We start from the raw sequence: 14,596 nt of genomic DNA on the forward strand, positions 1-14,596 counted from the left end.
GGTGGTGGATTATTAATAGTCTGAGAGGAATAATGACAGTCTGGGAGTCTTGAAGGAAATGTGGCTGGCCCAAGAGCTAAACGCTGGCCAGGCAAATGGAATCTCAACACTGCTTTTCAAATAGACTCCACCACGCTAATCTTCGTTGTTATCTTTTCTTTGTGTCATTTACAGACAATCTCCGTCTTTGAGGAGCGGGCGCATATCCTGTACATGTCACTAGAGAAACTGAAGTACATTGATGACCCTGAGGTCTACTTGAGGAGATCTGTCCTTATAAATAATTTAATGAAGAGAATTCATGGGGAAATTATCATGCAAAACAACTGGTGTTTCCCAACTTGCTCTTTTGGCAGTGCTGCAGCCCAAGAGTGGTTCGTGTCCCACGACTGCCCTTATAGGAAACGGCTCCGGATGGCACGGGAGGACGGTGAAAAGACCCACACATGCTGCTTTTATCAAGAATGTGGCAGCCATTACTTAGGTTTACCGTTATCTGCGAATTCTGCAAGTCCAGCCTCTGCCTCTGCCTCCAACTCTGCTTCATCCTCTTCTTCTTCTATATCTTTGCCAAGTTGTTCCCAACCCATAGGATATGGTGTCAGCAGTGCCCCTGTTTATAGAAATGATGATCAAATACATGCCAATGAAATTTTCATTACTAATGCCGGTCCACATCAGGATAAGACAATGTTAAGCAGCGAGAAAGGAGGTCATGAAGTGGAGCGAGACTCTGCTTTAGACTGGGAACTGATGAAAAGTGAGCATGGCAGTGAATGTAAAAGCAAATACTATGATTATTTTGAGACAGGGCATGGTGACAAGAGCAACATGAATGAATCTTGGAAGAAATCCTTACGGAAAAAGGAGTGCTTACCAGGCAGCAAATTATGTTGCAGTAAAGGAAGTAAAATTTGAAACTTCTACATATTTGCATTTCTGAAATACGCACAGCATGTTGAATTCATCGAACAAAAATGTTGTTGTGGATGGATTTTCTTAATACTTTTATACAACCAATACAATCATGTCATAAGCTTCATGGATAGTTTCAATGACGTTGGAGCAGATTGCATCAAAGTGTATGTATGGTCTGCATCACAGAACTATTTATAAAGATATGAAATCTTCACAAAGAGCACAGTTTAAATGCGATGTATGAGTATATTTTAGCTTTTGTTGCTGAAAGAACCAATAAATCAGATGGAGAAAACATAACCCTTTTGAAGTACCATTTCCCTAGGGAGTCTGACATGATTTAAGAGGAATCTCCTTTGTGCTTATCAATTAATTATATATTTGATAAGCAAATTGTTACCAGCACATGGGGAAAGGATACTTTTTGCCCAACAATAATGGCTATGAGAAAGACTGCATATAGTTTAGAAGAATAAACCTACACCGTGCTGTCCAAAATATTTGTCTACTTTAACAAATAGGGTGCAATAACACCTTTCTATGGAATTTTAATCAGAAATACCATATACTGTACAGTTCCAGCACATGTACAGTTTTCATCTAAGCTGCAGAAATGAATTAGCCTTATGGTGGTTTAGTGCTATAAAGGGCAGCGTTTCTTTGGTGCCTTACTTTTTATCTTAATTTTTCCAGGGTGAAAATTAAGTTTAAAAAAGAATACAGCTACAGCAGGGATGTAACCTAAACAGGAAAACAAATAATAATAACAGGGTGGATCAAATAGTATTAGAAGCCGTATCTTTTAAAATACAGAATTTGATTTCCAATTCAAATTCATCTATTCTTCCTTTTTGCTCAATTGGTTTTTGGTTTGCCATCCTTAGGAAGTGATTGAAGAAAAAAACAATAGAGAGATATCTCTTGTAAACAAGCATTGGCTGCTTGAATATTTCTATGGCAACTGTCTGTTGCTGTGATTTTTTTCCTTTTTCTTTCTTGTATTATGAAGTTCATGAACCAGTGGCATGCTTTATACTTTATTCTGCTTCACTTCATTTTCTCTCTTTAAAGTTGTAAAGAGCATGTACTGGGATTTTCTATAATGTTAGGGGTTCTTTTTATTTTTTGGGGAAAAAGCACAATGTGGTGATATAAGATTTTTATCTGAAATGAATGTAAGGGTTTTAATCTTTGTTGGTTTTTTTAAAATACTATCTTGGAGAAACAGGGGATAACTTTAAATTCTTGGGGAAATTGTTCAGTTTCAGGTATTTTCATTTTAAAATACACTGTTTCATTGGAAGTTGAATATGTTTGAATCCCATTGGTAACTGGGAGTCTTGTGCACACCATTAATTCTGCCTCATTCGTATCACAGAAATTTTGTTGTGGCTAAAAGACTGGGGGGAAAACAGATGGAAAAAAACTACAATCCTTCACTCAAATCATCCTTGCTACAAAGCTTGATCTGAATTAATAGCTATCTTAATGGGAGAAAAGTACTTAATTAGAGCTGGATCCTGCTCTTATTCTTTTCATTGGATTATTGATTTCCTGGCTGCCTTGCTATGTTTGCTGGTTCACACTCTTGTTATTTTTACTTAAGCATGAGTAAAGAATTTTCTCACATCTGGATGTGCACTACCATTGAATCAGCTCATGCCTCTGTTTTCGTCAGACTGTATTCAGCTGTGGCTCTCCACAGAATTGTATTCTGCATAGTAGTTACATGAACTAGCTCAAGCAGCTATCTAGTATCTTTTATGCCTCATTCTCTTCCCTCTCCAAATAACACACATGTTGTAAAGTAGAGGAAATAATTTGGGGGAAAAAAGACTTCAGTTCTTCCTCTATGGTTTTAACAAATGATCTGTAAGAGATGTGAAAAGAGGAGAGATCTGTGCTGCAGAAGAAATCTAGGGAGAAGCCTATTTTAGTGGGTAGAGCACATGCCTTCCATGTCAAAGATGTCAAGGGCTGAATTCCCATCCTCTGCTGCCAGCCTGTCTCTGACATAGAAGCCTTTCCACCTGGTTTGTAGATATCAAGGGTCAGTTGTGGTGAACTATTGGTGACAGAAAGGTATTACATATATAATGAGACACATTTTCTCTTTATGAAGAGTTCCAAAAATGTTGACTTACTGCCATCTCTTTAGAACCACTTATAAATATAAGAGATAATTGAATTGTATTGCCTGAATCCAACTACTAGTGTGAAACCACTGAATCAATAGAACTTCCATAACAGTTGCTTTACCATCAAGAAATTAATTCAATGTGTCTAGTACTTGGACGTAGGTCTCTATGTGTGTGTAGTGGATGGGAATATAGTTTTGTTGTTCTCTCTACCATTGAGATTCTAATTTGGTGTATAGTAACTGGGGAGTAAGAGCTACTGAACTCAGTGGGATTTATTCCAGAGCAGACATGCACAGGATTGTATTGTATGCAGAAACAACAATGAATCTTTTCTCAATGTACAGCTGACAAATGTACCAGCAGCCCATCCTGCTTGGATTATAGGCCATCCTTGAGCAAATGCATTACAGCATGCACTTTCACGAATTAACAACGCACACAATGGCGACAGCTATAGGCCAATGCATTTCAAGTTGCAATACATTTTAAATTTTTAAGTGCCATAGGACTCTTTTGGTTTTCTAATGCAATATGGTCATCTCTTTGAAATTATAACTACTATGGTCTTGTCCATGTCATCTCCCTTTTCTTCAGTTTTGTGCCATATATAAAATGTCTCGAAGGAACAGAAGCAGCTGTGGAGAAGTGGTAACATCATTTCCTGTAGGGTCAGCGCTAGTTCCTCCCCCTCCAAGGAGCCTTAATATACATATGAAGTGCATGCATAGCACAGTGACCCCTGCACAGAAAGGGTCATCATATATCAAAAAGTTAAGAGAACATCTGCAGTATTTGGATAATTTAAAATGAGAATTTCACCCTCAATAAAGATGCAGTCTAATGCCATTGTATCAATGCTGAACAATAGATAAGATTTTACCATTGGGCCTCCTGGTTGTGGTAAAGGAATCTACTTTAGAATATTATGGTCTTCAATAAATGCTTGAATGAGTGATAGATCTTTCCTTTCCTGCCCAGTGAGCAGGCTGTCCCCTGTGAAGAATTAACAACAGATGTAGCAACCCATGGGCTACTTAGCTAGAAACCCAAATGTCTTTAGAGGAGGGAAGAGACTCCAGCATGACTGCTCCTTTGGAGGAGTGGGAGGCTAGTGAAGAAGTCACTCGTGTTTTTATTCCACCACTAAGAGCCAGGGCTGAGTAGGAGGATAACGGGGAGGGGGGTGCCGATTGAAACTAGAGCCTGGATATAATGAGTTTCAGGTAATATAATTACCTGGAACAGGTTACAGGAATTTTTCCTTAAAAGAGGATTACATTTTAAAAGAGATGCAACAAGAGGATATGATGGATTCTTTCAGTGTGACAAGTAATCTTTTCTAATTGGCCCCCTTTTCTTAGGGGTGGCAGTTTTAGAAGAATTTTGTATGAAATTTTCCAAGTTTTCTTATCAGTTCTAAGATGTTATAAAAACACAATGAGTTCATTGCCTATAAAACTGTAACATAACAATCCTGATTTACTATTTTACACCACAATGATCTGTGGCTACAAATTAATTTGAAGTGCATTTCTGTGTTCTGGTCTTAACCCTCTTGCCTCCATGTTTGATGATGTGGAAATAGTAAGAGAACTGCTGGAGCACATAAGTGGAACAGATAGGAAACACTCAACTCAAATAGCCAAGGAGGAGTGCCATAGCCATACATATGCTTGCACACACAGTAATGCCTAAGAGGAATCTTAAGATCTTAGAACTTAATATTCAGAGTCAGGTTCTTGACCATGAATAACTTCACTTCCTACTGCACTGCATTTCAATTGCCTTTGTAAAACTTGTATTTTAAGATTATACAATGGAGCTAATTCTAACACACTGTGTTGTGCTACTTAAAAGCTTATTATTTGCATGATATAAGAATTACAAGAGGTAATTTCTAAGTTTCTTTTATGCTTAAGAAGTACATAGACAAAATTTGCAGATAATGAAAGAGAAAAATTTACCTATGCCCATATTAAGAAATGTGCAAAGATATTCAATATTAAATACATCTATTTTGTGTGTTTTTTAAAGTTATCCTACCTTATTTCTCCAAGACAAAAACATTCTTATTATTGCTATCAATATTATATATAGGTCTCATTCATACAGTGTATGAGTAAGATCATTTAGTCATTTGTCCACATGGACCATTTTTTTCAAGTGGATTTTTTCTTCTTGTGTTATATTCAGTTGAGAATAGAAAATTATGTTCTTGTTCCAGTATATGTCAAACATCTGATGTTTTAAGCTTAGGTATTTAGGTACTTGTATACTAAGGTGATGTTGTAGTAAAAGTGAGTTTTTTCCTTGATATATATTTATTAAAATGATAAACATTGTTTTGGTTTAAAAAAACATTAAATGTGATTGTTCTTTTTCTATTTTTCCAACAAGAATGGTCAGTTAAACGAAATGTTTCATTCAGCAGAATATATGATATAATCTGTTTTCAATGGCTTGATCAGCACTGGTAATCACTAGACAGAGCTGTGCCCACAAGGGGTTGGATTTAGAATTTTTCATGCATAGATAGGAGACTTCCATCAATCTGCAGCAGGTTCCATTATCAGAAGCTTTCCAGTTTTGAGAGACTCATTCCTTCTCTCATTATCCTAACTTACCCTATATACCTTCTGTGTAGTATTTTTAGGTAGTCAAGAAGGGTCACAGAGGTCTGTATCAAACAGCCCTGATCTGAAAATCCAACATACTGTACTATATTGTATATCGATAAATTTAGCTTGTATCCCATAATATTGATTTGATATGTTTCCTGGTCATAGCTAGAGATCTCTCTTTTGTAATATGGGAATTGTTAAAGCAGGTGTTTCTGTGTGGCATGTGCCAGTTTGTGGCTTAGAATCTTGGTTGCCACAGCACATCCCAGGGAGGCCCTGCAACCAGAAAGAACAGTTTTAAACTCTGCAAGCTGATCTCCCTGTTTTTTTTTTCTTCAGTGTGGGATTACCAGCTACTATTATGAGCAGAATGCATTTTCAAAGGAAAGATTTCAGACATTTGTAATAACTAGCATGTCTTGGACTGCTTAAGTACCAAACTTCTAACCTGACAATGCTTGCAGACCTTCCTACTTTTGCAGAAGAGTTTTGCCAATTCCCTCTGTTCCCACGGACAATCTTCTTGGGGGTGTAAGATGAAATTCTGAATTGCCATTAGATGTGGAGGCTGAAGTTGGAAGGGGAAATTAGATTCCTCGCGTGACAACCTCTACTGCATCACCAGCCTTCCTGGGAATAGAAGGATCACTTCAGATCACAGAGCTACTCTTGACCCAAACTAGATATAATACGTAGTTAGCAACTGAACAGTTCTCTTGAGCATTAAAAGTAATTCATACAACAGTTCTGTAAGGTGTTATTACCTCCATGCTATTGACAGATGAATGGGGAACTTCCTTATTTACAGCTCATTCTCATTCTCTTAGCTGTTCTACCATGCCACTTCTGATATGAAAGACTGTTTCCATATATATGTATATATATATATAGAGAGAGAGAGAGAGATCCATATAGGCGGCTATATGGATCACTCACTGTAGGCGTTACAAGCACAAGGTAGATGGGCATCCAAATGCAAGGATTATCTGTCTGCACATACCCACGTTATTTTCAATGAGATTATTTTCAAAACACTGTCTGCATCTAGGGTTGGCTTGTTGTATTTGGTTTTCTACATGATGGAGAAGTACCTAATGACTTTGATACAACTTTTGGGGAGTGTGCCAAGTTAGGAAAGGCAGATAAATCTGTATGGAAAAAGAGAAGGTTAAGGGAGCTGCAAAAACACCCTTGGGTGCACCACACAGCCCCAGAGATCCATTGTGAACCACAAAATGAATGATAGAATACAGTACAAAAAGAAAAGACGGAAGATGGGATCCAGCTGTGGCTGTTTCCAAACTGAAAAGCACTGCTTGAGGAACTGTTTCCACCTTTGGTTGTTGTGGGTTTTTCAAGCTCTTTGGCCATGTTCTGAAGGTTGTTCTTCCTAAGCTCCTAAGGAAGAACAACCTTCAGAACACAGCCAGAGCCCGAAAAACCCACAACAACAACAACAACAACAACAACAACAATAATTTATTGTCATTGTAAGTATATACACAGTATACCCATACAACGAAATTCACAGACACCCAGAGACCAGACACATGCACACACATAAAATTCCCCAAACACTCCCCACCCACTAAAAGTCCCCCATTAAAAATACAAACATCTACACCGCAGGCCAAGTAACACAGTCCAACTAATTATTCACTACTGGTGGTCTTTAAGCTCATTATTAATTGCAATTATAGCTCTGGGATAAAAACTATTGAGAAAACGTGTGGTCCGAGTCTTAATTGTTCTATATCTTCTATATCTATAACAACCATTAGAACCTGGCCGTGAAAGCCTTCGTGAATACGGTTTCCACCTTTCTTTGTCACCCAGTGAGTTTCATGGTGGAGGGCAGTTTGAACCCATTCTTTCCACATCTTAATACCTACTGTTATGCACTAGCTGTAGATGATGTTTATGCATCAGCACTATGCTTTCTTGAAATCTGTCTTCTCATATACGAGCAAACCCTAGTAGCAAGTCATGATTTGCCAAACAGCATAACCCACAATGTGAACCCATGGTTTATTCTCGCCTTACTTACCAAGGCCATGGCTTCTTGTCATGATGTCTGAACTGGCAATTCCGACCTCTCCTCAGCTTGTTTCCCCAGTTGTCCACTCTGAAACAATCCAAGAGGACCAGCCGTGGTTTGTTTGGGCATCTTCCATGCAATTTGTGGTCTAAGCAACAAAGGACAGATCATGTTTTCCATAAATTTATTGCAACTGACCATTTTGAAAGCTTCCCAGGCTCACTGAATTTTGTGGTTTTAAATTATAGTTAAGAAGCCACATTTTGCTAGTCGGAATTAGAATATGATCTATCTCATTGTGGTTTACAAGTGGAAGACTTTAAGAATCACTACAATAGCGGATATTGCTGTTTCATTCAGTAGATGGAGTTTGCTTAGGTTTCTTACTGCATTTCTGTCATCCAAGGTACTTTCATGGCCCACATGAGTTTAAAATAACTGACAAAATCCAAAGAAACAAAACAAAACAGAACAAGACAAAAACATGTGACACCTTAAAGACTAATTATTATATTTTAATGTATATTTTACATTTAGTCTTTAAGGTGCCAGGTGTTAGTGTCTTTTTTGTTTTGTTTCTTTGGATTTTGCCTAATGTGCTTGCACTAACACAACTACCTCCTCCAAAACTAAAATAATTGAGTCTCTATTCATTATCTCTGCAGGTGTTTGATTTTTCTCTTTTGTGGAGGATTTCCATAAATCTTGGAGTCTAAAGGGACTTGATCATGGATCAGTTCATCTTCTAATGCTACAAGAAGGAACAAGCTAGGTAATGACATTCAGCTAATCTTGAAGTGGCCTCTTTCTTAAATTCTTTCATTTCATGGCAGATGGAAAAACAAGCCTATGGGTTCTTCTAACACCCAGCTATAGGACAATATAGTATATTAAAATAAGTTTACACCTTTTACAGAGGCAGGCTCTGCTCTTGACATAGAGAAGGATGCCAACAAATTGGTGCAAGTTCAGAGGAGGGCAATAAGGATGCAAGGGATTGGAAACCAAGTCCTATGAGGAAAGACTGAAAGAACTGTGCGTGTTTAGCCTTGTGAAAAGAAGACTGAGAGAAGATATGATAGCACTTTTCAAATACTTAAAAGGCTGCCACACAGAGGAGGGGCTGGATCTGTTCTTCATCATCCCAGAGTGCAGGACACATAATAATGGGCTCAAGCTACAGGAAGCCAGATTTAGGCTGAATATCGGAAAAACAACTGTTAGAGCAGTACAACAATGAAACCCATTACCTCAGGAGGTGGCGAGTGCTCCAATGCTGGAGGCATTGAAGAGAAAATTGGACAACCATCTGTAAGATTCCTGCATTGAGCAGGGGGTTGGACTCAATGACCTTATAGGCCCTTTCCAACTCAATTATTCTATGAATCTATAAAAAGAAATACACAGGCCTTCCTCTCGTCGTCGTCTAGTTGTTTAGTCGTGCCCGACTCTTCGTGACCCCATGGACCAGAGCACGACAGGCCCTCCTATCTTCCACTGCCTCCCAGAGTTGCGTCAATTTCATGTTGGTTGCTTCGCAGACACTGTCCAGCCATCTCATCCTCTGTCGTCCCTTCTCCTCTTGCCTTCACACTTTCCTAACATCAAGGTCTTTTCCAGGGAGTCTTCTCATGAGATGGCCAAAGTATTGGAGCCTCAGCTTCAGGATCTGTCCTTTCAGTGAACACTCAGGGTTGATTTCCTTTAGAATTGATAGGTTTGTTCTCCTTGCAGTCCAGGGGACTCTCAAAAGCCTCCTCCAGCACCACAATTCAAAGGCATGAATTCTTCAGCGGTCTGCTTTCTTTATGGTACAGCTCTCACTCCCGTACATCACTACAGGAAAAACCATAGCTTTGACTATTCGGACTTTTGTTGGCAAGGTGATGTCTCTGCTTTTTAAGATGCTGTCAAGATTTGTCATCACTTTCCTCCCAAGAAACAGGCGTCTTTTAATTTTGTGGCTGCTGTCTCCATCTGCAGTGATTATGGAGCCCAAGAAAGTAAAGTCTGTCACTACCTCCATATCTTCCCTATCTTATCTTCCTCTACTATACTGCTTTTGAGCAGTTTTCCCCAAATAATTCATATACTAGCAAGCAGAACATTGCTGAAACCTGTGGCATGCAGCAAGATGAGATGAGAAAACACCTGTAGAGAAGGCAAAAGCTGTGTCAGGGATAAGCAGAGAATTGATTAAAAAATAGAAGTAGCCAAGATCATACTGCAGTTATGCAAATCCATGGTAGAACTACCCTTGGAATAATGTATAGTGTTCCCATAATACTAGAGCCTGGGTTTACCTATTGAAACTGAATGGTGGCAGACCCAGGACAAATAAAAGCACCGTGCATAACGAGACTGTAGAAATCATGGCTGTTAAGGTGTTTTGATGCCTACTAATATGAAAAGTAGAGGCTACAGATATCAGCGGCTGCTACTCCCACCTCTTCCAGAGTAGTATGGCTTTGTATATTTGTTGCTAGGGAGCATGAGGAGAAAGAGTTTTTCCTTTTGCACTTCAGTCCTACCTGTGGGCTTCCTGCAGGCATCTGCTTGCTTACAGAATACTGTACAGGACTAGATGGGCCTTTGAACTGGTCAGATGTTGGAAACATAACTTTTCAGGCCCTACAGTTCCCAGAATCTACCCAACCACCATGGTAGGTAGGGGGATTCTGGAAGTTGTAGTCCAAAAAAGGTAATATTTTCAAACCAGCATAGTTCTTATGTTCTTAAGGCAAGTTTTTATTTCTTCTGCTGCACCCTTTTTTCCTGTAAAGAGGAATGCATGCATGCATGTATCCTATTCATGAATGGGAACAGGAAGTTTTGAATGTCTAGTTTAATCTTTTGTTGACCTGTGGTGAAGCTAATCTGTTTACTCCACCATCTTGTGTTGTCTCCGTTCATACCAGTAGTCAAAAATTAAGTTGTGGCCTGATCCAACTGTGAAGGGCCTCTCCCACACATCTTAAAGCCCATGCAGGTTTGTATGGGAGGATATAGTCTTTCCGATAATTTGGACCCAAGTTGTATAGGGCTTTATAAGTCAAAACCAGCACTTTGAATTGTGCCTCAAAAGAGACTCATGTCCAGTTAAACTGTTGGAGTGAGCGAGTTCTATGTTCTCTATAACTGGGTTCGTTCAACAATCTGGCTGAACTGTTTTGGACCAGCTGACATTTGTGCACTGTCTTCAAAGGCAACCCCACATATAGCACATTGTGTGATCCAGTCAGGCTGTGACTGAGGAATGTGTCACTGCTGCCAGGTCAGACATGCACAGGAATGGGTGCAACTGGTACACCAACTTTACCTGTGCAAATGCACTTTTGGCCATGTCAAGACCTTTGCATCTAGACTCTGATAAATCCAGGAGCACAGCTAAACTGTGAACCTGATTTTTCAAGGGGACACTTACCCCCTCAGCACAGGCTGAGTCCCTGTTTCCTGATCTGCGTTTTAGCTGAACAGGAGGACCTGTGTCCAGTCTGAATTAAACCTCAGTTTGTTCACCCTCGCCCAGTCCATTACTGCTTCCTGGTTTAGAACAGGAAAAGATGCCTTGGAGTTAGGTGGAAAGGAGAGGTAGAGCTGGTGACACAGAACTCTGGGCAGCTTCTCCCAGTAGTTTCATGTGTCTGTTAAAGAGTTCAAGACAGAAGTCTAAGGGACACCATAAATGGCCAAGAAAATCAAATAGAATCCCCACACACACACCACCTTCTGAGACTGGTCTTCCAGGAAGGACCAGAAGCCACCATAAGAAAATGCCACCAAGCCCTCCCTCCCCCTTCGGTGATTCAAAAGTATATTTAAAGCCCCTGAGAGGTCCAGGAGAACTGGGACACATTCCCTTTGTCCAAAATATATTACATTTGAAAAGATGAGAATAAACATCAGTTTAATGCAATGGACATAGTGAAGACAATTGTTAAAAACCTTTTTTTAAAAAAAATATATATATACAATGGAAAATGCCCAATGTGTTACCCCATACTTTGGGACAGGGCAAATTCCTAATGCTGTTTGCTTTCTCATGCAACTATCATTGCCACAAAGTGCTAATTAATGATGTAGTTTATTGGGTTTGTTTACAAATTTGCCTATAAATTGGAAAATAGAAATAAAAATGAAAGACCTGTGGCTCTTCAACTGACAATGGGCTAACTTTACAGACACAAAAAATAAAATCCAGGTCAGTTTATACAGTTATATAATTATTGCAAATTGACATTGATATATAATTATTTAACTATTCCAGTTCTTTTCTGTGAGTATGTATACAGTAACTACATATGTTGTAAAGGTTCTAAGAGTCAAGTGCAACTAGATAGGCTATTTGATGAAAATGTGAAAATGTGCAGATCATACAAGATGTCATCTGCAGCAAATCCAAGCAGGAATAATTCAAATATACAGAATTTCTATCCATTATTTTGTGGAAACAAAACAAAACAAAAAACAGAAAATCACATTTTCTTGCTGAGGCAGATGGAAAGAACTGTCTGAACTATGATACACAAAAATTCCCTTGTGATGTTGCAAAGTATCTCTACAAGGTCCAGTTTTGTTTTAATGTAAACACAGCGCTGGCGGCCTGCCCTAGAATTCTAAAGCAGTTAATCCTGCTCAGATTAAGTTTTGAGAATGCAAGAGGACCATCTAAGGCTCGATTTTGGCCCCTATGAACTGAACAGCTATAAATGTTGACCATGCAGAAGCTCATTATGGATGTCAGAACGGGATTTCTGAGGCTTTTCAAAGAACACTAATTCTTTCACAGTAAGGCTGGGCTGAAGCAATTGTCACTGTCTCAGAGGCAATTTATGAGTCCAGTTTAGACACATAATGCAGTCACTTATGGTTTTAGGAGTATAAAAAGCAGAGGTAACTGTGCTGCTCAGAGACAAATTCCAAATGCTGTATTTAAGCACCAGCAGCCACACCCCGGGTGGAGTGTGGGCCAGAGTTAGTGGACCAAGTTAGTGGATCAGAGTCCACTAACTTGTAAGGACCCAGGATTCCCCAGGTGGGAGCATTGTTTCCCGCCTCCTGTTTACTCAAAGGGTTTGTTTGTTTGATTTACCCCACATTTTTTCTTAAAAAGACCAAAGGCTGCTTACAATATTAAAAAGATAACACTGAAAAGCTAAAAACAGTAAGTATACAAATATTTAGAAAAGAATTCAACAAGTATATTAAAAATGGTAATTAAAATCAGTACTAAAAACACAGACAGAGTTCTGACCCCTGTCCTCTGAAGATGCCGGCCACAGAGACTGGCGAAACATTAGGAAGAAAAACCTTAAGAACATGGCCAAACAGCCCAGAAAACCCACAATAGCATTATTTCTCTTGTTTTTCACCTGAAAGCAGAATATATATTTTTTTCAGAATACAAGGCAAGAACTCATGACTGGAAATTGTTTTTCAGCTCCATTAAAATCACAGTAGGCCCAATTCACACATATATGTACACCACTTGATATCTGAATGACTTGCCTCTTCATTCATAGTTGAATGTGCAAATTACTTCCATTGAAAAGTTTTATGTTTATGGCTTTGGCACCATTTGATCTATAATGGCTGCAAATCATCATTTTAACCCGAGTACTCATCGAGTGATGTAGTTCTATGTGAGAAATCTCCACAGGAGGACTATAAACAACAGTTCTTATTCAGAGCTATCTGTGTCTAAAGCTTTCTTAATGTGGAAATCGATAATGGATATCGTTTATGAATTTGTGCTAAGATGAAATAAGGATGGAAAGTACCTGTGGCTTTCATAGTCAATTAATTTCTTCTTAGCTTTAATTTTTTAATGGATATTTTATGTACTGTATTTTTTGCACCATAAGACGCACTTTTTTCCCACAAAACAGGAGGGTGGAAAGTCTGTGCGTCTTATGGAGCGAAGAAAACAGATTATATTTTCCTGTTTTCTTCTCCTAAAAAATTGGTGCGTCTTATGGAAAGGTGCGTCTTATGGAGCGAAAAATACGGGTATCTGCTGTGGAGAGAGGACTAAACAACATATATTCTCATGGCTACAGAACCTGATTTTATGCATCCGTATCTCTTTTATTTAATACCTTTGCTCAATCAGAGAAAGAAAAAGACACTTTTTTCTATGTCATCTCCAAGAGTACCCAAGACACTGGTCATGGTGGCTGAGATATTTCGGCAAGTGAAGTTCAAATGGTCTTTTTTCCAATCTCTGCGCACAATCAATGCTTTACATGTTATATAAATAAAGGTAACACAATGGCTGAAATCTAGTAGTAAGTCACAACTAGAATAGGCCTATTGAGTCAGTGAGGATTTGGTATGTCATCTCCTCCATAAATTCCACTGATTCAATGAGACTACTCTAGTTGCAACTTACTACTGGATCTCAGGCAATGAATCAAATTAACTGCAGGAAGATAAACTGTTTTTGTACAGTTAAAGCAGGACTTAATAATAGAAATAGCAGCAATTAGTATTGGCGGAATGACTTTGCCTTCCCCAGCCATCTAAAGAACAATAAAGAGGAGGCTATCCTCCCCTCCTTGGACTAGGGCTCTCCTACACAAATGGCCTGGTCTCAAATATATCATTGTTATGACAGCAACACCCCATTCCATGAGAGTTGAGAGCTAACACATCAAACTGGAAGGCAGTTTTTAATTTTGTTTACTATAATTTAATTTTGGTTAAATTACTATAATTACTGTGCAGCAGAAGTGCAAATAGTCACAGAGTAGAATAGTTTCAAGTTACCCAGATTAGTCCATCCCTTTTTTCACCGACTGGCACTTATGGTCTCAATAACTCACTCTCTGACAATAATAAGAGAAAGAATAAAAGGTTCCATTACTTGCAATTGAACA

General features: G+C 38.8%; 1 protein-coding gene across 2 annotated transcripts in view; it reads left to right on the plus strand.

Annotated features, from left to right (window-relative positions):
* Positions 1-5,424, plus strand: part of SERTAD4 (SERTA domain containing 4) — a 43,284-nt gene extending 37,860 nt beyond the window's left edge. For both annotated transcript variants that reach the window (XM_078382930.1, XM_020794656.3), the window contains one exon: positions 175-5,424. In XM_078382930.1, coding sequence (XP_078239056.1) covers positions 175-918 — 744 coding nt within the window. In that variant the 3' untranslated portion in view covers positions 919-5,424. The remainder of the gene's footprint in view (positions 1-174) is intronic.
* The last annotated feature ends 9,172 nt before the right edge of the window (positions 5,425-14,596 follow it).

This window comes from Pogona vitticeps, chromosome 1, assembly GCF_051106095.1.
Source record: "Pogona vitticeps strain Pit_001003342236 chromosome 1, PviZW2.1, whole genome shotgun sequence".
In the NCBI taxonomy this organism is placed as follows: Eukaryota; Metazoa; Chordata; class Lepidosauria; order Squamata; family Agamidae; genus Pogona; species Pogona vitticeps.